General features: G+C 40.0%; 2 protein-coding genes and 1 long non-coding RNA gene across 3 annotated transcripts in view; 1 reads left to right on the top strand and 2 right to left on the bottom strand.

The window, feature by feature from the left end:
• Positions 1 to 25,146, bottom strand: part of RAD54B (RAD54 homolog B) — a 76,881-nt gene that overhangs the window by 32,836 nt on the left and 18,899 nt on the right. The window contains 1 exon segment of the mRNA XM_080379547.1: positions 471 to 671. Coding sequence (XP_080235673.1) covers positions 471 to 671 — 201 coding nt within the window.
• On the top strand, positions 679 to 17,404 carry LOC308060627. The gene is made up of 2 exons (XR_013926814.1): positions 679 to 10,818; positions 11,003 to 17,404. It is a non-coding gene; the product is annotated as an uncharacterized lncRNA (long non-coding RNA).
• On the bottom strand, positions 17,067 to 23,327 carry FSBP (fibrinogen silencer binding protein). Its single transcript, XM_080379572.1, has 2 exons — positions 22,893 to 23,327; positions 17,067 to 18,567 (listed from the first exon to the last, which is right to left on the bottom strand). Exons 1-2 carry the CDS (start codon positions 23,261 to 23,263, stop codon positions 18,048 to 18,050), a joined length of 891 nt encoding a protein of 296 aa, XP_080235698.1. The 5' UTR covers positions 23,264 to 23,327; the 3' UTR covers positions 17,067 to 18,047.

Raw genomic sequence — 25,146 nt, 5'->3', positions numbered from 1 at the left:
CTGACTGAAAAGTACAGATCCAACCTCAGACATTCCCGATTACCATTACTGACTGGAATATCTAAAAGGAACTTACCTGTATATACTCCCCTAATTTTAAGACCTTCTTTGATGCACTATGCGAGCAACCAAAATCAACTAGTCATCCCTCATTTGGCATCTCTGTTGAATTAGTACAGCCGTTCATTTCCAGATCCTCTCCTTGGACTAGCATTTGGTGTTTCTGTGAATAATGTTATTCAGCCTGCCCCAGCCTCCCCCATGCATCTGCCTTATACATAAGAAATATAAAGCTTTCTTTCAGTCTCTCCCCACACCACCCCCCAAAAAAAACCCCTACTGTTCTTTCATCATGTGGTTGACATTGGTACGGAGAACTCGAAATTATCTAAAAAGCTGGGTCTCTTTTTTCACCGCACGGTAATTTTAAGCTAGTTGTTCACTTACAGAAGTATGCAAATCTACAGTACCTCTTCCAATGTCTTTGCCTTCCATATCTTTCAATATTACTGACTTTCCTTTTGTAATAAGAACAGCATCTCCTTCCCACTTCTTGTGCTTTTTCTTTGATGCCTTACACCAAACAACACTGAAATATTTCGCAAGGCAGTCAGGTTCTCCCTGAGCTGCTTCTTCCTTTGCTGTCCCTGATGCTGGCAAATACAGTGCATCTAAAAAGGAAATAAAATAACAAAGAACATCTCAGGTTCTCTTGACAAAGCGTACAGCCATTTGCATTTCAAACAAATCAAAGACAATTTATGCATTTCATCTTGTATAAACAGTGGTGTATTTCCTGTCCTGGGCTGCTTATGCCAAGTTTGGACACAGACAGAACAGCACGTAAGGAACTCATCCTGAAAGAGGAACCATTAAATTGTTTCAGAAAGTGTGCACTTCCAGGAAAAGCACATTACTTGGTACATTAGTAAGTGAGCTCCTGATTTGACATACATACAAGATGATGAGAGTGGAGAAACAATAAAAGGAAAGGCTGGAAAAAAACAAAAGGGAAACGACCACTGGAGAAAATGAAAACAGGGTTCTGGTGAGATGGTGCTGGGCAATGTTCTGGAAGCAAGGACAGGAACACAGAATTCAGAAAAGGGAGCAAGGGAAGCCACTAACCACACCTGAAGTCACTAGTACTAAGTGGGTGAATAACCATAATTGTAACAATCCAAAAGATTATTTCAACTCCTTTCCTTATACCATTTAAAAATAAGTAATTGTGCAAATCTTGAAACAGACCATCTCTTGAGTTTGCAGCAACTCCACTGTTCTTACTAGGCTTAGACTGATTTAGATCTGTCAGCAGTTACCTAACGGAAGTGTCACAGATGTAAATATTAGTAGGAAATATTTAGGTTAATAAGATTAAGAAATCATAATAGAACAGAGAGCAGTTGATTATCATATCGATTAAGACTAAACACATGCTTTCAAGAGTTAGCAATCTAACATAAGTAATGTTAGATAAGTCCTCAGCATTACCTACAGGAATATCTGTAGCATTCCTTTTCAGCACATGCACAGCTTCAAAGGAAAAATCAGACTAATTTTCATTAAAATACCCTTGCATGCTGGTTAAAGGCTTAAATCGTTTTGCTCCTTTGATTCCATCTGGGATTCAACATTATACAAATATGTTACAAAAAAGTGCTTATGCCACAGACTAACCTTTCCAAAATTTCCAAGTGTGCCGGTATTTAAAGGAGAAGCTGCAATATTAAACTTTTGCTTACAATAACAGTCCAGTGAAGAGACAATTTTATCACTTCTACATCAAGTTTACATATTCTTAAAACTGTGAAACACTCCTAAGTTACATACCTAAAACGAATGCAGTTTTTCAGACTACCATTTACAAAAAAAGGTATTCTCTAAATGAAAAATGCTATATTTACTGAATAGAATTTTCTTCCCAAATCTCTCTAAAACTTTTTAGCCTGTAAAGAACTCTAGGCTAAAACTGTGCCTAACCTAGATAGGATTTTCCATAAGTGGATGACAACACCTGTAGCGTTTCATATGACAGCTGCCCCCATCTCCAAGGGATAACAGAGCAGCTACTGAACAAATAATGGAACACTGTAGAAGGATGAGAAAACAGAACAGAGCAGCTCTTCTTGAAACGCAGGGGATCTTTTGTAGGTGAAACCTGGGAAATGAGCCAGGGAGCAAGAACAAATCCTTGCAAAAAGGTACAAGGACTCTATTGGATCTTCAGTAATCACAAGTGATAAGATTTAGAGAAGCAAAGGAGGAAGGCGGGGAGAGAGAAAACTCCTACATCTCTAAAAAGACAAAAGACTAATTTGATTCTATATTGAGTTTCTAATTGTAAACTGATTCAACAAGATAAATACAAGATTATTTTCTCTTTGCTTTTCAAACTGATTCTCTTAGTTTAATCAGCAACCTCTTTCCTTGGGTAAAGATTTATAGTAACCGTTACTACAAGACCTGGAGAATTCATTGCAGAACTCTCTTCTCTCTTGAAGGATGGCCATACATAAACAAATGACCACCTCCTTGTCTCCTTCACTGACTTCCCACATGAGTTCGGTGACCCCTGATATCTGTTTTATGGTCATTGCTCTTTTACTCAGGGAGTCCTGTGTGGCATTATCTGACTCACCAGTGGATTAACCTTCAGGTCAATAACAATTCTTCAAAGTCTTCTTATCCCTACTTCATTTAAAATAATAAGAAAACCAATAATTTAGAAACAGAGCTGGAAACTGCTAGCATTTTGTAATAGTGACTTTTGCCAAAAAGGATTTCCAAAGCAACCTCCCTCCAGTGAGAAGCAAACTAAGCACCAATATTCCATACAATACTACCATGTTCCTATGGGAAAACCAAAAAATAACAGCCTCTGCAATGCTCAGATCTCTTCCCTCAATAATTTGCCTTCTGAATTACCATAATTTCTGTTTATAAAAACATCCAGTAACAATTTGTTTCTGTGTTACTTAGAAGTATTCTCCTTTTACCTTTAACTATAGTATAGTTTCAGATAAGTGTGGTTTTTTTAATTAAACATTTTTATGTAAGAACAATTAACATTCTCTCAAAATTATCTTCCATAGAATTTCCTTGAACAGAAAATCTAAACCGGTTCACTAACAATGCTGATTAGGTACTTACATTCAACCTGCCTTTTACCTTATCATTTTTGTTTGTATTCAGCATCACATCTATTTAACTTCAAAGATTTATTCAAGTGCAACAGCAGAATATCCAAATTCAATAAATACAGCATCAGGAACTTTTCAGGAATTAAAATGAGACTGGTATGTTACGCACAGGGACTAAGTTCAGTGTTTGATACAGGGGAACAGAGAGCGACAGTTTCAACAGTAAAACCCTTACTGCTCACTGACTGTAGACAGTATCTTAAATAGAGATGGGTTTGCTGAGACCCTGGCAGAAACTGCAATTGTAAATTCTGAGCTTTGCTGTTAATCAGTTTGGACTGAAAATAATAAGTAACAGGAACTCTGTGTATACCACAGTACAAGAAAGATCAGGAAATCATGCCTGCTCATTTCTCTCCCAAACAGAAAACTGCCCAGCCTGAGAGTGCAGTTTTCTTAGCCATGAAGAAACTCTAGCAAGTGGCATGTCTTTCCTCCCAGAACGAAGGGCTGGGGAGCTTTAAAAGACATGGCTAATAAGGCTTTGAAAAGCTTCCATAAATAAAAAAGCTTTCTCTCGGGTTGACAAAGCAAGGACTTAAGTTTCAAGATAGAAACCATAGCCTAGTTGATATGAGGGAAAGTTCAGCAGCCTCAGGAAGGTGATGATTTACAGAAGGTGGGACAGGATCCAGGAGAGGACAGGGGAGCATTCCAACGGCAAACTAGTTTAACCAGTTTCTGATGAGCAGGATTTAAAGAAAATGCATCGATTAAGTGTGTTAGGTTACTCTCAATGCACCAAAGAAAGCAGCTGCATTATGAAAGACTACAAAAGGTAACGCAAAAGCGCATTCAGTAGACTACACGGTGTAGCTTGCACCACTGTAAGCATGCCTTACTGTAAGAAGGTAAGGAGTGCGCATGCTTCAGGGCGCAGGGCACCAGCCACCTCGGCCTGAGGCATGCTTTAATGGAGGCCTAACTCCATGCAACTGCAGGCTGCTGTCAAAGCCCACAAGCTCACCTTTCCTTCCCTCTCCCCCTCTGTTTCTCATCCACCAGCTGCAGGCAAGCCAGCTCAGTGAAACCCATCGGCAGCTACAGTCAATACAGGGAAGGGATATGTGCGGTTTGGAACAAGACACTGGCAGCATGCCCCTTTTTTTGTGGCAGCTACTGTTAGGTTTGGGGTGATTTTGAAACCATGGGACCTGACAAGTTACCCGACACCTCTGTACCTGAACTGCCATGTTGTGTGTATGGAACAACAGTGAGTTTTCCCTCAACCAGGCTGAATCTTCTAATTAAAGAGCATTGTCACAATACAAAAATTACAGTTTAAAGAAGACAACCTTGATTCAAGTTGTGCTCTATAGCGCTCAGGAATAATTACACAGGAGAGGGAGGCAGAGCAAAATATCTGGACCGAGGTAAAAGGAGACTTGGGCTCTGAACGAATCACAGTGAAACTTGATGGCAGTGCTCTGCTGCAGCTCCTGCTGCCACTCTGCACGTATTCCGTCGATGTGCTCCGCAGAGCCAGCGTCACCTCTGTCTTCTGAGCAGAGGAAGTAATCAAACAGCTCCAAATTAACTCCTAACATTCAGAGAACAGATGTTTACATAGTAGTTAAATATCTTGTTCTATACGAAAGGTCTGTATGCTAAACACTCCTAAGATATCCCAGGAATATTTGAAGAAATATGAGACAGAGACAGCATCATCCTTCATTTGCAAAGCAATTTCAGTCTAACTATAAACTTTATACTAAGCTAACATGTAAATGTATATTAGTGTGCCTTAAAGATGGAAAAAAATGTGATAACTCTTCTCACAGCACTTCTATGAGACTTTGAGCACTGCAACCAGCAAGAGTCAAGCTAACTTGCCCTAAAACCATAGGAATCAATGACAGCTGGGATTACATCTCTGAGTTGCTCAATTACAACCCACTGCTTTATATAACTCTTTCAAACACAAAATGTATATGTAATTAATCTCACATATATCAGCTTCATTAGAAAACTCACCTAAAGACTGGCATTTCAAGCAAGACTATTTTCTTTGACAAACACAGCATTGTTTTACATTCAAAATTATTTTTAAACAAAAATGCAAACGAACAAATTTTTATAGCACTTTCAAACACCTGTGCTAAAGTCACTTTATATGCATATCTTTCATCTGAAATTCCAATCAAATTAGCCTTTATACTGATGATCATGCATTACTACTGGGATCCCCCTTAGTAGACCTTATTTTACATAGCTAATAAATTTGCCAAGCCTTCATCAGTCTATATGACATCTTCCATGCTAGCTATCTCAGTTTAAGCATACATATCCACATACACACACAACATCCATAAAAACTTTTAGTGAAAGAAAAATCACTGTTTATGAGAACAAAGATCACAGATCAATGCAATTTTAGTCACAATAAACTATTATTCCTTGTAGAAGCTCTAATAATTCAATATTCTGGAGAAGAATCTAAAAATCGGAGAAGACAACACTGCTTGCTTTTTTTTTTTTTTTTTTTTCCCTGGGGTAAAACTTTTTCCATTCCTGAAAGCTAAAAGCTCTTGGAAATAAATGCCGTTTGCACATTCCCTGCAGCTTAATTTCCTGAGGATTACACACTGGACATGTTCTAACTGAGGCCGGGAATAGCTTTCTCTATAATCACGGCTCTCACTGCTCAGACCAAAGCTGGGTCTTTTCCAAGCATGGCAGCAGGGAGTTTTTCCTTGTCCCTCTCCTTCGGAGACATCATGTCCCCTCCTGACACCAAACAGGGAAACATGGCAGAGGGGACAACGACCAGCTACAAGAAAAGCATTTGCAAGAAGCAGCCTGAAATGAAAGACTACTGCTGGAAAGGAAGGGTGATGTTAAACCAGCAGAAAACTGACAACTGGGTAAAAGACTGCAAGTCTAAGCTGGAATCAAAGCACATAAGGAAAAGCTAGAAACCAGGCAGGGAGTAAAAAGAGTTAGAAAGACAACAGATTATGTTGGGAGAAGGGATGGGGAGAACCACTGGGGCAGACGGGGACCAGGGTCCAGTTTAAGAGCCAAGGAGCAGAGAAACAGCTGGGATTTTCTGAGCAGGAACTGGCACAAGAAAAACTTACTGCCCCTCATCTCTGACTCTCAAAATTCAAGGTTCACTAAAAAACATATGGCTGGAAGCCATCAAGGGAAATCAAGGAAAGAATAAATGAGAAAATGAGCTGATTAGACAGCAACAGGGAAAATAAAGTGAAAAATTACAATGGAAGCAACAGCTAAGAACAACATGGCACTGCAACATAAAAAAAAAGGAAGCATGTGAGCCCAGAAGGCCACTGGCTGCACAAAGACATGAAGAGCGCTCAGAGCAACTCAGCCTCCTGGGCAACAGAGCCCCCTACTCTTCCCCCATCCTTCTAGTTTAACTTTTTTACTAATTCAATTTTTAAGACCACCAAGGTAGTCTTAAAGGTAGACAGCTTAAAACTACTATAATTGTTACACTATTCCATATCAATTTACAGACCAGATTCAGTAGCTGTTCTCCAGATGAGTAGGGCTGCAAGGGGAGATTTAGATGCAACATAAGAGATGGAGGCAATTAAGCTTTTGAATTGCATCCGTTTGACTGATGACACTCTGCAAGACAAACCCAAATTAATTCTGAGTTTAGGACTGGTAGAGGACAGAATCAGACAAAATTTCTAGTGGAAAAGTCGGTGAAGGCAAAGCAGGAGCCAAAGCTTGGGTCACTGTATTGTTCTCCTGAAGTCCCTTTGGCACATTCTGCTCTTCAACCTGAAAAATTTTCAGTCTTTCAGTTTTTTTGCTGCCAGAAAATACTGGGCAAAACACTGCATGCCACTATATTAATGGTCTACACTGAATTCAGTGACCTACTAATGCAGCAATTCACTTTATTACCCTAAAGGGTAAAGATAAGAGTTTCAACCTTGTCTGTCTTACATAGATGAAAACATCAAATTTTATGGAATAATAATTTAAAAAATGTTCATTTGCTCTAAAAGCCAAAAGATTAACATCTACAACCTTGTGGTACAAATCTACATCACCCCCTTACCCCCCAAACCCAGCTTCCATTAAGTTAATAGCTTTAGGGTTGTGAAGTTGAGCAAAGTTTGGAGATATCAAAAATAAGGACGTTCCAGTGACCTGCCCTGCCCGATTGTGCGTATGCATTAATGACAAAGTCTTTACAGAAAACACGCTGCACTACAACGCCACAGGACCTCTTGCTCATTCAGCGCAGAGAACTGAACTGCTTGGCAGCAGCAGGAAGACAGTCTGCTGCTGCCTATGCGATCTCTGAGCCGCTTTGTTGCAAACTGCAAAAGGTGTGTGATGAAGGACATCAAGGACAGAAAGTCCACTCCTGTGGTTAGATAAGCTGAATGGTGCCTTAGAGAACTGGATTTTACTTGCATGTCTTCTAGAGTTCCTCTGTGGTATAAGGAAAGTCATTTAACCCCAACTTTCAGCAGTAAACATCTGTCTGAGCACCTGACTTGTGATTCACTCATTTGTAGTAATAAGTGAATGCTCACAGGTGCAACTGCAAGTTGTGGTTTGGCAAGATTTACTGTACAGTATACTGAAGCACTGAGATAATGCAGTCCTAACTGATTCATTCTGCACGTTCAGCAATAACAGGGGTTTTGGGGTTTATTCTCTTCGTGCCTTAGCTCCCGCTTTATCTCATAGAAAGTGGAGATTATACCAACCTCTTATCTCACAAGGATGTTGTGAAATATAATTACATATGTGAAGCACTCAGATACTATCATGATGGGCACCAGAGGAAAAAACCACTAGCTAATTAATTCAAAATAGTTCAGATAGTGTGCTGAAAAAAAGGCACAAGTCTATAACTGAACAAAGAGGTGGAAAAAAAATACTGAATAAGTGGACTCAGTCCATTCTGTGAACAGAAACTGGCAAGGAAGCCTACAGAAACATAAGCCATAATCATGTAACTAATGACTATACCCAACTGCATCAGAAGGCTGGATGCAGGTTGTGCGTATTTGCAGGCTTCTGGGTACTTACATTTGTAACCTTGATTGTCTTTTCAAACTGGAAACTTCTACACATAATAATGCAGACAGTAGATGTACTTAATTTGAATAAGTAGTGTAGTGGTTTGACCTTGGCTGAATGCCAGATGCCCACCAAGACTGCTCCTTTATCACTCCCCTCCTCAACCAGACAGGGGAGAGAAAATCTAACGGAAGGCTCATGGGTCAAGATAAGGACAGGAGACCACTCAGCAATTACCGTCATGGGCAAAAGGGACTAGACTTGGGGAGAATAAGTTTAATTTATTACCATTCAAATCAGAAAAAAACACCTTCCCCCCACCTCTCTCCTGTTCCCAAGCTTAACTTAATTCCAGATTTCTCTGTGTCCTCCCCCCAAGCAGCGCAGGTTGAACGGGGAATGGAGGTTGGGGTCAGTTCATCACATTTCTGCCACTCCCTCCTCAAACTCTTCCCCTGCTCCAGCGTGGTGTCCCTCCCACGGCAGACAGTTCTCCATGAACTTCTCCAACGTGGGTTCTTCCCACAGGTTGCAGTCCTTCAAACACTGCTCCAGCGTGGGTCCCTTCAATGGGATGTGGTCCTTCAGAAATGGACTGCTCCAGCGTGGATCCCATGCGAGGTCACAAGACCTGCCAGCAAACCTGCTCCTGCCTGGGCTTTCTTCACAGGTCCACAAGTCCTGCCAGCAATCTTGCTTCAGTGTGGGCATCCCACAGGTTCACAGCCTCCTTTGGGTATCCATCTGCTCTGGCATGGGGTCTCCACAGGCTGTGGAGTGGGTATCTGGTCCACCATTAACCTCCATGGGCTGCAGGGGAACAGACCCTCACCACAGGCTGCAGGGGAACCTCTGCTTTGGCACCTGGAGCACCTCCTCCCCCTCTTTCTTCACTGACCCTGGCATCTGCAGAGCTGTTTCTCTCAGACAGTCTCATGCCTCTCCCCTGCTGGCGCAGATTATTTTTTTTCTAAATACGCTATCCTAGAGGTGCTACCACCATCGTTGATGAGCTCAGCCTTGGCCAGTGGCAGGTTCGTCTTCGAGCCAGCTGGCATTGGCTCCACTGGACATGGGGGAAGCTTCTGGCAGCTTCTCACAGAAGCCACCCCTGCAGCCCCCCTGCTACCAAAACCTTGCCACACAAAACCACTACAAGTAGAAACAATCCTCTCATCATCATTCAATGAAACATTTACCTCTTAAGGGTATCAGCTGCAGAGAAGGGAGGATGGAGAGCACATAACTCTCAAAACTATAGCTCCATGGTAGGAAACTATTCTTCCTAAACCTCTCAACTGCCTAAAAATCCAACTGAGTCCTGCTACACTGTAAAAATTCAATGAAGTAAGCTGAAAGCTTCTGTCAAGTCCACAGAAATAGATGTGCAAGTCCTATTATCAAAGGAAAAGTCAGCATCATTGAGAATTCTGAAAGGCTGCAGGAATCATTCGGTGCAGTGAGCCAGATCAGCTTGGTAAAACACTGGAACCACTCAAATGCCATCCAAGTTGACTGTTTACTACACTTCTTAATGCTGCCATCCACACCAAAAGTTGTTTTGATTAATTTGTCAAGTAAAGGCCCTTTTACTTCAAAAAATAAATGCAAAAATGAGGTCAGAAAGCAACATTTATACTTAGGTTCTGTAAATATTGAATGTTATTGCAATAAATGATAGTCTCAATGGGATATAAGTAAGAAAATTCCAAATACTTAATTATCAAAAAATCCAAATTACTAATAAATAATTATTAGACTATTACACAATCACAGGCTAACTGTAGCCATCTCAAAAATAAGTAAATTTTTGAAGTAGCTTGCAGAGATCTATGTATGTATCTTTTTGTGTTTAAATGTTAATGAAAGGTACACAGCTAAATCGATATGTGGTACTTTGAAAATGTATAGTTTGGCATTCTCTTAAGCATTTGCTATTACTTCTACTGTTTTTTATTAAAAATAAAACTATTTCTGTGGTGTACAAAATCTCTGTTCCTAAAATGCAAAGACTTTTAGATCTGTAACAAAAAGCAAGCAGGCAGAAAGGGATTTATTAAGATTACATATCCTTCGTATTAACATCTGGTTTAGCACATATTGGAAGGTAAGACATTTTTAATGTACTGTTTGTGTTTGTTAATGGCCATCTTTGATTTCCCTGGATTATAACAAAGAGTCCTTAAAATAAAGTAATAATCAGTAAAACTTATGCCCACTGTCACAAGCATAAAACACAATATATTTTTACCCTAAATTATTTAAACAGGACTGTTTAAAATTTATGACATACCCTGAAAAGAGGCACACAAAGGATGAGTCATATTTTTGAGAATTTTCATGTGTTATGCAGTGATTACTTGATTACTTGCAGAGTGGCTGACGAAATATTTGGAGAAGGAAAGAGTAATCTTTCCAAATCAAGTTACATAACTTTGATTTACATAAATGTAATCCATTCAGTAGTCCAAGCAGAAAAGTAATATTTATGGCCCAAGCATGAATACCTAGAGCTCTAGTTGTAATTCTTACTAGGAAAGCAAAACTGGAACAGGGAAGATGAGGGAGGAGGGAAGAGAAGAAATTCACCCTTGTGGAGGTAAGCGGTGCTTACTATGCTGCCTTTGCTAGCTCTGGATCTAACAAAACCGAATACAACCTAAATTGCATAGAAATTCCAATGCAAATCAGTAAGATGATTCCATGCAGGGAGCTGTAAATTCAGGATGCCTTTAACAAGAGCGTACTTTGTATCAACCCTGCCTATTTTTGGTCCTGAGCAGACTACTTATATAAGGAAACGCTATAAGACACGGAGATGTGGCAGCCTTCCATCAGCAGACTGGGTCCACTTGCTGTTCCCAAGGGACTGCTACAACCCTTGATGTCGCCTGAAAGCCTCTGCAGCATGTGCAGCTCTTCTTACCAACTTACCGTATGTATATCTCATTGGGTGTATATCTTATGTGTCTGCGTGTACGTATGTATATGCATGTGCATACTCATCAGAGAAGGATGAGATTTAAAAACAGATCAGATTCATCTCACTGTATTTCATCTGAAAACAATCTTTACAGACGTCCACTGTATCTGCAGAGCTGAAGTATTTGAAACTCTCCAAATATACTTAACTTCTGGACTGCTGAAAAACATCTTTGGTACCATCTTGGAAGGTCACTTAGGAATTGTGTATTTTCAGAACTCAACTATAGCAAATTAGCATATAGTTATATAATGAAAACTCTTCTGAAAGTCACAGATTTTATCTAACAGAAATAATTATAACATACAACAATAGCTAAATTCCATAAGCAAGCTTAGTTCAGTCCTTTTCTGTACACACACTATGCAGCACTGCATCACAGAGTTACAAACCATATTTTCCAGGCTATTGCTGGCCTTTTTGCAGATGAGCTGGGCCGTTACCTATCCAGCTGTACAGTCCAAAGGTTCTGAAATTCTTATCACCCCAAAAGAAGGGCAGTTGTACTGGAGAACCTTACTGTCATCTGTCACCCTCTCCGGATCTAAACAAAGTGGCTTCCTCACTGAAGCTGCCTGGCCTGTTAGTGGCAAAACTAGGGATACATTTCTTTGCTTTCCTTCAAGGTGTTCACAGCTGGGAAATCCCTGTTCTGCTCTCAACAGTGCAATGTGCCCAGGTTAACTGGCTCTCCTAAGAATTCCGTTATCAGGGACTACATCTGAAGTGGAAAAAACTTGTACTGAAAATGACCAAATTCCATGTTTGCCAAGGACTTATGAATAAGACAAACTTTTGCAAGGTTTTACCGGAATGCCGAAAGACCAACTTGATGCCAAATTTCAAGTACTTTCTCAGAAGCACAGGGAAACTAGAACACTACAAAGGAAAGACCATCAAAATTCAATATATCCAAAACAGAGTATTCTTCTCACAATCTGTTTCACAGAAAAAAGCTGAGACATAAATAAACACAAATGCATATATAGAACACACACATTATATCCTGAGAGGTGGCAACCCAGCATAAAGTAGTTTAGCCAAACTGATAGTTGATGCTATGTAGTAATGTCACTCGGAAGTCCATCATGATGTATAACCTACTGGCAAAGCTTCCTTACAATGCAAAATAATGCAAACATCACTTGGGTGAAACTTGCAGAGCTTACAAGTAAAAAGAAAATGGTTTTTTTTGGTTTATAATGCACCTCTAAGTGAATGCCATATTATGGTACAGAATATATCAATAGTAACAGTAGTCCTACATACCCTATGTTAATTCTATGTTTCTGACACATGCCAGACATAAATGCTTCAACTCCACAAGACAGTATTCTTGATAGTATCAACAAATGAGCTAAATGAAATTTACCTGCAAACTGTTACTGAGTTATGATAAATTACTTTCTCTCACATGACATCTTCAGTGATTAATAGTCGATACAACTCAAGACTACTGCATCAGGTTTTATCTAATACAACAGAGGAAACAATGTAGTAACTAACCACAAGCAGTCTAAAAATCCTCCTCCCCATTCCCAAACTAGAGAAACATTTTGTCCTGTTGTCCTGTTAAATTGAAGCTAAAAAAAGAAGAGAAAAGATCAATAATTTATAAACTGATTTATTTATTTCAAGAATGCAGAAAGTTCTAACTTTGGAAACTGCTGTATTTTGAGAAAGCGCTAGCAATACAGACAGGGATCACATAAAGATACACAAAGTAAGCAAGTGGCAACGCACAGAATACTGTAACCAAAGTGACTGAGCCTTAATCAAACTGGGTCCTGACATCAACAGAGTATGGAGGAGCACCATAATCCAGCGAAATTATTTTTAGCCGACATCTATGTTAAATTACGCTAATTATTGTGATTGTGCTAAGTATAGATGAAAATTGAGAGCCAACAGGAAACAGCCAGGAAACTGCCTTCTTTTTTAAAAAATTGTATTTGCATACATAAAATACGAAAAATTAAGTAGGATTTTTCAAGTCCTCAGTTTTGCTAAACAGTAAATATAAATCATGTGGAGTAACTGCAGAAATCATAAATCATGTGGAGTAACTGCTGATTAAGTATTCAATGAAAATTATATGATACTCTTCTTGTGTGAATAATACAGAGTCAAACAAGGTGTTACGTTCACTCAGAGACGTGTGGATACATCAACAAATCATTTAGTGTAATCACTAGGATAACAGAGTGTGAAAATCCCATAGCACAGAAGAAAGGCAGGGGTAGTGGGGAATGCCAGCGCCTGCAGAGGACTGAGCCTTCCAGGTTCTCTGACCCTCATCCACCTCCCCTTACACACAAATCTCAAGCAAGGTTTCCAACTACTTTAGCACCAAACAACTGTACGTTTTACAAGGAAAAATTCAGAGAGGCTAATTTTAGCTAGTTAGCTAGCATTTAATAAAACTTCAGGAAATTGCACCTTTATTATGGAGGAAGCTTCACCCAGACAAACTGGATGCCATTTAAGAGCAACCATCACTACAAAGGCAACCTGGCCAACATCAAGGTGAATGCTTTCATTTTTAGCAGAGAGAAAGCACAGAAACATAGGTCACAGAATGACTTAAATTTAGTCATGTTACACGCACACCTAACAGACTATTATTCTAACTACTGTAAATAGCACACTTTTTTTTTTTCAATCTAAGACTTACACAATGAGATTTCTCAAATGACTTAAGACCCAGATATTTAAGGCAGAATAATAACATAACTTGTTAGGAATACACACTGAGAAGCTGTATTTCATATATTTTAAAACCTCAAAAAATGCTAAAAGGCATTATTTTTAAATGTTTCTCTTTATTTTCACATGCAAAATAGTAAAGTAATCAGCATCCTAGGAAAAAAACAATTTAACATCTTCATGAGTGATCTTTTTATGATTTTACCAAAATTAAAATTTGTACGGAAATATCCTAAAGCACTTTAAAGTAAGATACCAATAATTTTAAAAGACAGTTCAGCCAGCCAGCATGGATATCACAATTCCTCATTTGTTCCTCTCACTTTGAAACAACTCGCTCTTAATTATAAGCAATTACTGACTTTGCCTATTGGAAATCCAGCGGAACCAAAGTTTGACCAAAGAAGATAGAGTGCAAGTCTATGCATTTTCATCGTATGGGGGGAAAAAATCCTAATCCAGAAAATGTTTAGAAATATAAATGAAAGAATGGAATTGAAGCTAGTACAGTGGAAGATGGTTGAAAACAGGAGTATGACAAGCAAATTAACTATAAGTAATGTCTCCAGTCTTGGGAGTACTTCTCTCTCCTACCATTTTTACTTGCTAAGAATTCTGATCTAAGGCAAGCACTTCAACGGAGATGACTCCACAGGAGTCAAAAGCTTATGGGGGGAAGCAGGGAGGGACAAAAAAAAAGCAAGATAATGAGGGAGCAGCCAACAAAATTACAGACTGGTCATTAGACGTTGCTCAGATGAAGGTACACAAGACGCTATCACAATTACCACAAAGCTATCATAGTTACAGTTTTTTACACTAATCCTAAACATAAGTCCACTAGGTGTTAGCAATTAAAATTAGTTGTGGAGCCTGTTTATTTCAGTTATCTTAGTAGAAGGACATGAACATACGCTAGAAATTTGTCCTTGCCTAAAATTACTCTGCCTGTACTACGTACATTATAAACATGCAGACAGGGAATGGCACTGCCAGATGTAGCAAAGGCAGTAAGAGGATAAGAATGGGGGTGAAGGAGGGAAGGGCTTCCTATCGGCCCCTTCACACATGCTAAAGAAATATCATTTGCTGGAACAGTAAAAATTCATAGCACTTCAAGGTCCAGCCACAGCTGTGGTGCATGTACCCACATTAGGTATACATGGAAAAAAACCAGGAACAGGCGCTGGGAAGTGAGAAGTCTGAGTCAGACAGATAACCTGATCCTGTAAAGCAGATGTGGAGTGAGAAAGAAACGCAGATCCACCAGCACAGGCAGCACCATACTGCACTGACAGAGCAATATAATTTCACTGAAGGAGGAAACATTTCTGTAGTGAAAGGAAGTAAACATCATGTTACTGGTAGAGAAACAAGCAAGCTCCGCAGGGACTCAAGAGATGTCTCCCCCCACCCCAAGCTCCCCCAAAACCAAAAGAAACACACAACTGAGGACAAAGCAAACAAGAAGCATGAGAGATCTCTGAACTTGAGGTGCTGCCTGCAGATAAGAAAGGCCTTCCACGAAGAAATGAAGACAAAGCCAGAACAACCAAATGTGGAAGAACACTGCTTATAAGGAGACAGTTCTGACTAGGCCGGTGGTATTTTATTTCTTTAATCATTTGCATCCTTCCCTTTCCAATACTAAGAATACAAGGCAGACTTTTCTCTACCCATAGTCCTATTTTTGCATCTGCTTTGCCTGCCAGTTCAGAAAGGACTGCAAGCTTTCAAAGACTGGAAATTCCTTTGGTTCTAGTCCTCAAAATAAAAATACCATGCCAATAGAAACCCTCAAGGTCACCTCTTCATCTAGCTCAAGGAGAATGGAGAATTCAACACAAAATACTCTCAAGTCTCTAGAGCATTTTGGTGGCCAACATAAGACTGGCTATAAATCAAACCCACTGTTAATATAATGAGCCATATGGGAATTATTTTCTGAACTATTAAAAACTTGTTCATTTGCATAATATGTAAGGACAGAATCAACAAATAGAAATTAATTCCTTACCACTTGAAACCGGAAATCTGATTTTCAACTGAAAGGAACAGATCAGACACTTCCAAATTATAAGACAAATGCAGAGAATTTATTGCTGTTTCCTATTTCTGAGAAGTAGAACAAATAAAATCCTTATTTATTTATTAAAGCCAGTATTTTTACTCTGGTGAACTCAGGGAAGTGAGTATCTCATTGAAGTGTTTCCAGCTATACAGAAACAGATCAATGTCCTTGAACTGAAAAACACAGCAGAAAGCCAAGGACTGCACAGAAACAGAGGCCACTTATTCAGGCATCATCATTTTCAGCACATGCAAAAATTCCCAACAGAACAAACTGTTACAGTGCTCTCTTCTCTAGAAAACAACTGGAAGAGGAAAACTCCGTATTGATAACCTCTGTTTTCACTGTCTGGATTTTTCTCAGTCTTCCTCAGTTTGCAAACAAGACTTGCTTTCTCTCTCTTCCCACCTGTAACCTGTTGAAGTTATCCTGAGCAGCAACAGTCATGACTGTTTCGTAACACTACCGTAAGATTTTAACTATAATTCCCTAAGCTCCACTGGCCACTCAATTAAGCTTACACCCTTCCAACCTTCAGTTTTTAGTAAGAATTTATTCCTGTGGCTACAAAGGTAACCTGACTCTTTCAGAAGACCAACGAGGAGGTGAGAGGCTTACCTCATTCAGAGTCTGCTGATGCAGACCAGTGCCCCATGCTCATAGGCTGAGGTTCTGTAGGAATGGAGGAAGAAGCAAATTTGGGAAAACAGTGGCAACAGGAGCAACAGTTACAAGCAGTCGCAGGAAGAAATATTCTCTTTCCTATTGCTTTTGTTCTTTCTGTTGTTGAGACCCTCTGAGATGGGAAGTATAGGAGAAATTACATCTCCTTTGTTCTTTTTCCTTGATGCCGTGCTTCATTTCCTTTTCTAGTGCTAAAGGTCAGAGGAAGGAGAAAGTATTGTTACAGGGAATAAGGAACAAGAGGTCTAAGGCAGTTGTGGATCCATTCATAACAGGCAGGAGACTAAGAATTGTGAAGAAATGAATGATCTGGGACTTATGCTTTCCAGGTATTTTTCTTCCAGTTATGAACGTTGATTGTAACTGCAGAGGAAATGGCTGCTTACTAGGACAGAGAGAAGAATCAATTTCCTTTTCATTTGGGGCTTTTTATTTGAAACTAATCGAAAGACCAGAACAACAGCATTTATAAAAGGTACACAGAATAACACAGAATCTTCTGTTGATTTCAAGTCACATGTTACTTACATACAGAAACCATTTCATTTCAGTAGCTTATAGTCAGTGATATTGATCAAAGGCACCTGCAACTGTCTTGGTTGCACATGCACTGTAGTAACTATGCATGCAAGTGAGGAAATTAGACATTTTTGTGGTTGATCACCAGTATAATTACTATAACTGAATATACGATCATTGTGTACTATACACACAAATTACACATGCATGCAGTTTTAAAAACCAAGCGTTGCATTCATTGTCTCTATTTTGATAACATCCTATGGAAAAACTCCACTGGAAACAATAGAAAGTATTAACTTTTATAAAGATGTACATTTATTCAACTGCCTACTGAACATTAAAAAAAAATGTAGCAAATGGGTAATTTTCTTTTCCAAGCTGATATACCAGCAAAATCTCACCATCATAAGATTTACAAACTTGAAAAGAATAAGACATTTAAACATAGCCTCTTATTCTTCCTTTTTACATGAACTTATTAATCTGCAACTTCATTAAGATATTAAAGAATAGGTGATTATTTGGGAAAATAATGCATACGATCAAATTTTTTTACAAGAGCTGAGCTAAATTTCCATTAGCTCATCACAACTCAGAGATTAAGTGGAAATATTTCAAAAGTTCAGATTTTTATCAACCTAAACACTTAAATATACAGGACTTGATTATACTTCAGACCAGACAAGTTGGTGCATTCAAATCCATACGAGGTATTTTTCTACTGTACGTGAACAACATGGAAAATATGCTTTCACCTCTCAAGCTCATATTTTGATCCAACCATATTAACATAAAGAACAATTTTGATAGGGCAAGAGCGTTTATTATCATTTCAAATAATATGGCGGAAGTCATAAAACATTTAGATGTTGCTGTATTCTGGCAGATCATGGCGTAGTCGTATCGCCTTCAGCTTCTCTACTTTGATTTTTGCTCGCAACAGTTCTTCTTCCAGTTGTTGCTTTCTTTTCAAACCATCCCTTTTTTCTTGGACATAAAGACCAATTTTTCTTTGATTTTCTATTATTATTTGATGCTCTTCTTTCAGCATTTGTAACATCTGTGGGTCATAACCACATATAGGTCTAAAGCGTTCTCCAACCTCAAGCCTAAAAAACTCTTCTCTTCTTGGTACAGGAGAGGGAGGCATCATCACTCTCATATCAACTGAAGATACTGATGTTGAAGGAGACCTTTCCATAACATGCACCAGCTGTTGTTCTTCCTCTAAGTTCTCATTTGGCTGTGAGTCTATAATCAAAGAAGGAGGAGGTTTGACATCCTCTTCCAACTGCAACTCCATCATGACTGTTGCAGGATGGTGATCCAACATTGCCTGTGGTGAACTGGTACCAGCAATTGTTTCTTTATTGATACTAGCACTAGAACACACAAAATCATATTTAAATAATCCATTAAAAACTATTTTTAAAAGGCGTAGTTGTAAGTAACCAAAGTTTCATTTGAAATACTACTCTGCTATCTATGCCTGGGACTCTACTTCATTACATGAACACCACCTGTATCCCTCCTTCCTTACACCACACGTACACAGCCCTGTCTTACCCAGATTCTATTGCTATAAAGGCAGTACAGCCAACAGGGAACTGTCCTGGTAGGCCCTTCTTCTGACACTGCAGAAGCAAGAAGGGCTATTAGCAACAAATAAAAAAATAGAATAAAACAAAGCAGCAACAAGTCATGCAAGTGACAGAGGAAAGAGTTTATATAACCTATAATGGGATTTTAGAAGGGCATTAATTTAGATTGAGTGGACTGTGGCAGAAACATTTCCATGTCCCGAACTTACTCATCTCCTCTTGTTCTAATGTGCTCCCTGTTTCCGATTCAGGCACCCAAGCATTTGGTTGTGGGGGTTTTTTTTATGTAAAACAATCACTGTATAAAGTTACACAAAGAGCCTTGGGAAAAGAAAACAGCCCAAATGACGACTCTGCCAGTAGATTATGGAATCAAGCTAATCCTTGCTCCTTCTCTTTGAATCAGTGATCTCAGTATTCTTCTGAAGCTTCAAGAGAACACAGAAATGTTTCCATCAAGAACAGCCTATAGTTCTGTTCATTGCTCTTCGAAAGTACAACACCCACTTGACTCATCTGTCTTTGTGTAAACCCCTGAGTCAGCAGCACCTCAAATCAGGATTTGACATTACATTGGCTTTGATGGTAATAATGGCTCAAGCTGTTCCTGCCACTTCTCTACCATCAGTAGCGTTTGAAACCCTACACTTCTGCACATCACTCCTTCATTCAGGTAAGGCTTTTTTAAGCCAGATCAGCTTCTTGAACTATTCTACAGTACACATCTACAAAGAATACTTTCAGCATGACTGGGAAGGCAGTATAGTGTAACATGGGAACAGGAATATATTAACTTGGTACTGATACCTAAGACAGTGCATCATCATGACCATGACTGTCTAAAACTGAGGCTGTAACTGGCAGTTGCAGATATAAAACATTTCCCCCAACCCTTGAAGAACTGAGCTGCTGCTAGTAGCTAAAGGCAGCAAGCAGATCATTCACGGATGCTCCCCAACCCTGGAGGATGTCTATTAAACTGGGGGGTCAGAGGTGTTTGTTTACACTTTCCAAACTCCTTGTGAGCCCTATAATCCACAAACTGAGAAACACTTATCTGATTATTAAAACACTCTCCTGGTTAGCAATAGATGTGGGTTCAAACTCTCAGAAGCAAAGGAGAAATTTACTTTGTACATCCTTCTTCTTGTGTAAATGCACTAACTCCTTAATCAAAAGATAGCATGATCATTTCTTCTGCATCTCCCATGGTCTTCAACACTCTTGGTTTAAAAGAAATAAGCAGTCATAGTTGCAATTTCCAAAGGACCCTGATCCATCCTACCATCCATTACCATGAAAGCACATTTTCTGGAATAAAACCATGAAAGCTTCTCAATACTCAATTGTAAAAATGTTCAACAGGGTGAGAGCAATATATTTTCCAAAAATTAATCTTGCCAACCACCCAAATTATTTTAACTACAGATTATTTTTTTTAAAAAGTCCATCTGAAGCAGGTATTGAAAACAGACCTTTCATTCAGACCTGAAGAAAACACCAGGATCTTAATTATATTGACTGTTACCTGAGCTGCCTATAAAGCATCAATTATGTCACCTTACTCCCTCTGCCTCATGCCACAAAGCTTCACCTTTTCCCATATACTTCTTTCTCACATTCCTTTTACTCCTCTCATCGAGCATCGGAAGCATTATCCTGCACACAAATTTTCACTTGTTTTCCCCAGTGCAGACTGTAATTCTGGGTTTCCCCCTCTTCACAACTGCCGCTTCTAATACAGCTTCCCTCCTCCTTATTTGCTGGCTCCTGGCCAGCTTCTAGCCTGAGAAAAGTGGAAACAACCAGCAGGAGAAGCAGGTCATTCTGACAAAAAGAAACAGAGAGAGCAGAAAGAGAAAGTGAGAAAGGTTAAAGAGAAGAAAGATAGGTAAGATTTAGTCTAACGTACACTAGTGCCTCCAAACAGTGAAAAATCCATCTCTTAAAATGTAATCCACACAGAACTAGAAAATTACCAAAATCTTCAGGTAACTCTGATGAGGCTTTCTCCCCCCGCCCCCCCCCCCCCCCCCTTCGAGTCGGTCTCTTCAGAGGAAAACAATTAAGACAGCAAAGAGAGAAAGAAGGAATTGAAAAACAAAAGAGCTGCCTGTATGGTGGTTACTAATGTTGCTTCTGACAACTTGACTGAAAGAAAGACAAACAACAGTTACCACAACTGGGGGATGGTGTTTATAACCCTGCAGGCATCCATGATTCACCAGGTTTTGTTTAATCACAACAGCTAGAAATTGCTTAAAGGTGTGATTAAGAACTTGGATTCATTGAAAGCTGTATTTCCATTCTACAAAACCTAAGCCATATCCTGGTGAGTTAAAACCCAATACAGGGTTTTGAAAACTAATGCAACTCAAGAGTTAAAATTAGAACTATCAAATAATGATGTATTTGAGCAGGGGAAAAAATAAATCTTTTAATGATATTCTTTTCCTTCAGCACACAGTGTATTGGCTGTTCCTAGGAACAACCATTTTGGGTAAGCAGTAATCAAGTCAATGTTCCCAGACCCATAAGGGACTGCAAATAATGTTTAAATTATAGGAGACAAACTATGGAGATCATTAGCTCTTAATCATTCAAGAAAAGCGTCAGTGCTTTTTATAAGCCGATCTACAAACCAAAGTTCTCACACTACTTTTTTTCCCCTCCGTACAAAAGTTGGTAGTCAAGACACTGCAACCTTTATTAGCGCAATTAAAAGCCTTGTTTTGTTCCAGAGAATTCTTTGGAACGGTTCCTACAGGGGCATTTACCAAGAGCAGCAGCACAGCCCAGTTGCTTCAGGCTTTTTTTACGCAAAGGACCCACAACAGCATATTTTTAGAGCATCTGGCATGTTGGGATTTAGACAATTGTTACCATTCAGTTCAACCAGTGGCACCATGAATCCAATTCAGCATCTGTGCGCATGCCAGCTTTTCGTTAAGAGTGTTACGCTGCTGCACCAACTATCAGTATATGTGATAAAATATGGGAAGTTTGCGTCCCATTAATCTGATTGGGAAAATAAGAAAAATGAGAGCTTTCTCAAGGTTGCTGGGGAGTTGTTTGATGTTTTTTTCCCCCTCTCTCCCTAGCTTACTTTTTGTATCTGGAAGAACCAAAACCTGACCCAGGCGGGTTTTGATCTCTCAAGGACCAATACAGAACCAGCAGAGTATTGCAAGTCAGATACGAGGGGCATTAGCCAGCTGTGGGAGAAAGCCTGCACGCTGCTTGCCTGTATTATGTCTCGCTCAAATCTAGACAGTGTGTCTCACTTTACTAAGCAGTAAAAAAGAAAAAAACACAAAAAAAAACAACCACAAAAAAACCCCACAACCCTACCAAAAAAAACCCCAAACTCCTAGTGTTGTACCTCTCAGTTTCTCTCTGTATTTAACTGCCTAATGCATGGTACAGAACCAGCTTGGGGTTCAGACTGCAATTAGCTTTGCTCCAGTTTCAGAGAACCACCATCAATGCAAGAAAAGCATAATTAAAAAAAAAATAATTTTGCACTCACAAAGACACTGTGGTGTGGGGAGCCAGTGTTTTGGTTTGGTGGGTTGTTTTTTTTAAGGACTGGGATCAGTTAAAACTTAACATGCAAGCATCAGAGTAAATGAGAGAAAAAAGGTGCACGAGTAAGGTTTCTTAGCTTTGCGGACTAACTTTATTTAAAATCTTGTATAAACTGGTAATAGTTCCATATGTTGCAAAATGACTGCAGTATTACCTTAAATGGAGGAGAATAGCCACCACTTTGCCAGTGTTTGAATAATCTGCCTATTAAAAGGTAGGGGAGGGGTAGAGGTTGGAGCTCCCATTTCTCTTTGATTCTCTCTTAACCCTCACTTTCCAGAGTATGACAAAGAGTCTGAAACAGGCTTTGAATGAGAGCTGAAAAAATGAATGCAGTGCTAAGTCACCATAAAGCTTCCCATAAAACAAAAGCTGTATTATTTTGTCATTGTTCCCCATTCGGGGATCTTCTCTGATAAACATTTCCTTTAGGAACCGGAACACAAGCAAAGCGTTACAGAGTAGATAGGAGGCGCCATAATTTTCATTCAGTAACAAAATAAAAAGAATCGTCTCACCTTTGAGCACCGCTCCTGTCTCTTAAACACACACTGGAAATCTGTGGAATCATCTCTACAACTTTCTTGGTTGGCTCGGAAATGCTGCTTTTACAATCTGAGTGAGTCTCCTTTTGCTGCAATAGCTCCTGTTTGGCATATTCTTTGAGCCTCTTGTACAGCGTGCGCAGGCCCTGTGCAGTACGAGGAGGGCGATCTACTCCGATGGCATTGTAGTTATCAGCTATGATATCCCAGCATTTGTTTTTTTCCACTATTACAGAATGCTTATTGGTATGTTCTTCGAGAATTTTAACGTACGGCTTCACGAGTTTTAGCAAATCGAGCTTTTCAGGTAAGGTAAAATTAGAAGATCTGGCCTTCCCAACCATTGTTATCTTTGAATTAAGGAAGCCGTTTCTGAAGCCACCATGCAGTTCCTAGCTCTGCTCAGCTCTTTCACAAACAGAAAAAGATCAGGCTTAACTAGGCTAGTCTCATTTAGGCCCACGCCTACAAGGGAGGGTTTATTAAAATTCCTTCAGCTTAAGCTGACGCAGGTTCAGGAAATCTGCTTAAGCCAAGCCTGACCTACATAAGGCTTCAGACTGAAGAAGACGAGAAGAAACAAGCAAAATACACTTTTGTATGAAGAGACCGGGCGTACGCAGGATTTAAAAACATAGAGGTTTACAGATTAGCACATTACCCAGCTAAAAATTACCTAATTTAGCTCGAGTACCAAGCTCTAACACATCTCCCTAGCTGCCTCACACGTTATCTCGAACCGAAACCGCGCTCGAGATGATTTTACATGTAACGTCGTCCCCAAAAAAGCAACAATTGCTTTGTGAACCGCACGGCACGTTACAGGGCGCGGGCGGCGTGTGTAGAGAGCTCCCTGACAGAGCCCCCGGCCGCCGCCGCGCTCCCCGCGCCATTTGCATAATGCTGGTCCTGCTGTCAATCAGGGGCGGCGGAGCCTCCAGCCGGTTAGGTTACACTCGGGCGCGGGCCTCGCAGTAAAGCTGAGCTTCTCCCGCACTTGGCAGCCTGCTCCAGCTACTTACACGGGGGCTTCTTAAAGAGGCCGCTCCTCTCGGTGGCCGAGCCTCCCCCGCCGGCAGGAACGGCGACAAAACGCCAGCGAGCGAGCGCCCAACGCCGCCGCGCCGCCACCGAGTCGGCTTTTGCTTACAGCGAGCACACGGCTGGCTGCGAGCGGCGGCGGCGGGCAGGGGCTGCGGCTGAAGGCTGCCGTCAGTCCTGACAGCTCTGCCCAGGGCGTCACAGCGTGCGGGTGCAGGGATTTTCGGACTATCTACCAGGAAGCAGCCTGCTTTTGTGATAGTGCTTCCACGCGTCTTTTCGGGGTGAAAATCTGGGTTTTCCTAACAAGTCGTTGAGTCTGGTGTTTGCTCAAAAACCTATCACCTTAAGCCAAGTCTTCGTACCACGCAAAAATGCATGCAAGGCTTTATGGTTCTGTGGTCTAAACTAAATGGAAGAGGAAAAAACTGCAGATGTGAGGAAAGGTGCCCTCAAATAAACGCAAAAACTAACTTTGAAAAATGACGTACGCAACTGAAAAAGAGTCCGGAGGGTAGAAACAAACACCACTTGAGATAGCGGTAACAGCTTCTCAGGCTTAACATGTTCAGCCTTGAAAACAAGGGAGCCCGAAGAGGGGGGGGGAGGAAGGAGAAATCTAATTATAGGTGGAAATATCTTAAGGCTATAAAGATCTAGGTATAAACTTGTTTGCTCTAAGGGGAAAAAACCCAAAGCAGACACAAGCCATATTCAAAACAAGAAATTCAAACTAAACAAAGGGAGACTTTTAACTGCTAAAAATCAATCAGCATTTAGAATAACAAGCAAGTTTGGAACCATTTCTGAGGCTTGGCTTGTCTGTACCACCTAACAAAATTGCAACCAGTCCACTTTGCTGGAATTGCTTTCAAGCCAAGATTAAATAAAGCATTTTATAGTCTGAAGCCCATTACACTAATATTTGAGAAACAAAATACTCATGTGGTTAGAAGCATCGTATTAAAACCATCACTTTTAAACACCTAATCCTTCCCTATTTCCCCACACTCTGCACTTTACCAAGAGTAGAAAGCTGATGGTTATTCTTTTGTTGTTGTTAAAATTTATGCTCTTGGTTGTTCTTAAGTAACTAGGGGAAAAAAAATTAATCTGCCTCAGATAGTTTAGGCTCTGGCAGTATCAGAATTGAGGAGTCACAGGTGAGGCTACGCTTACCCTCTGC

The sequence above is a fragment of the Falco punctatus genome, assembly GCF_963210335.1.
Source record: "Falco punctatus genome assembly, chromosome: 3".
Lineage (NCBI taxonomy): Eukaryota > Metazoa > Chordata > Aves > Falconiformes > Falconidae > Falco > Falco punctatus.
This window is presented reverse-complemented; position numbering and strand designations above follow the sequence as displayed.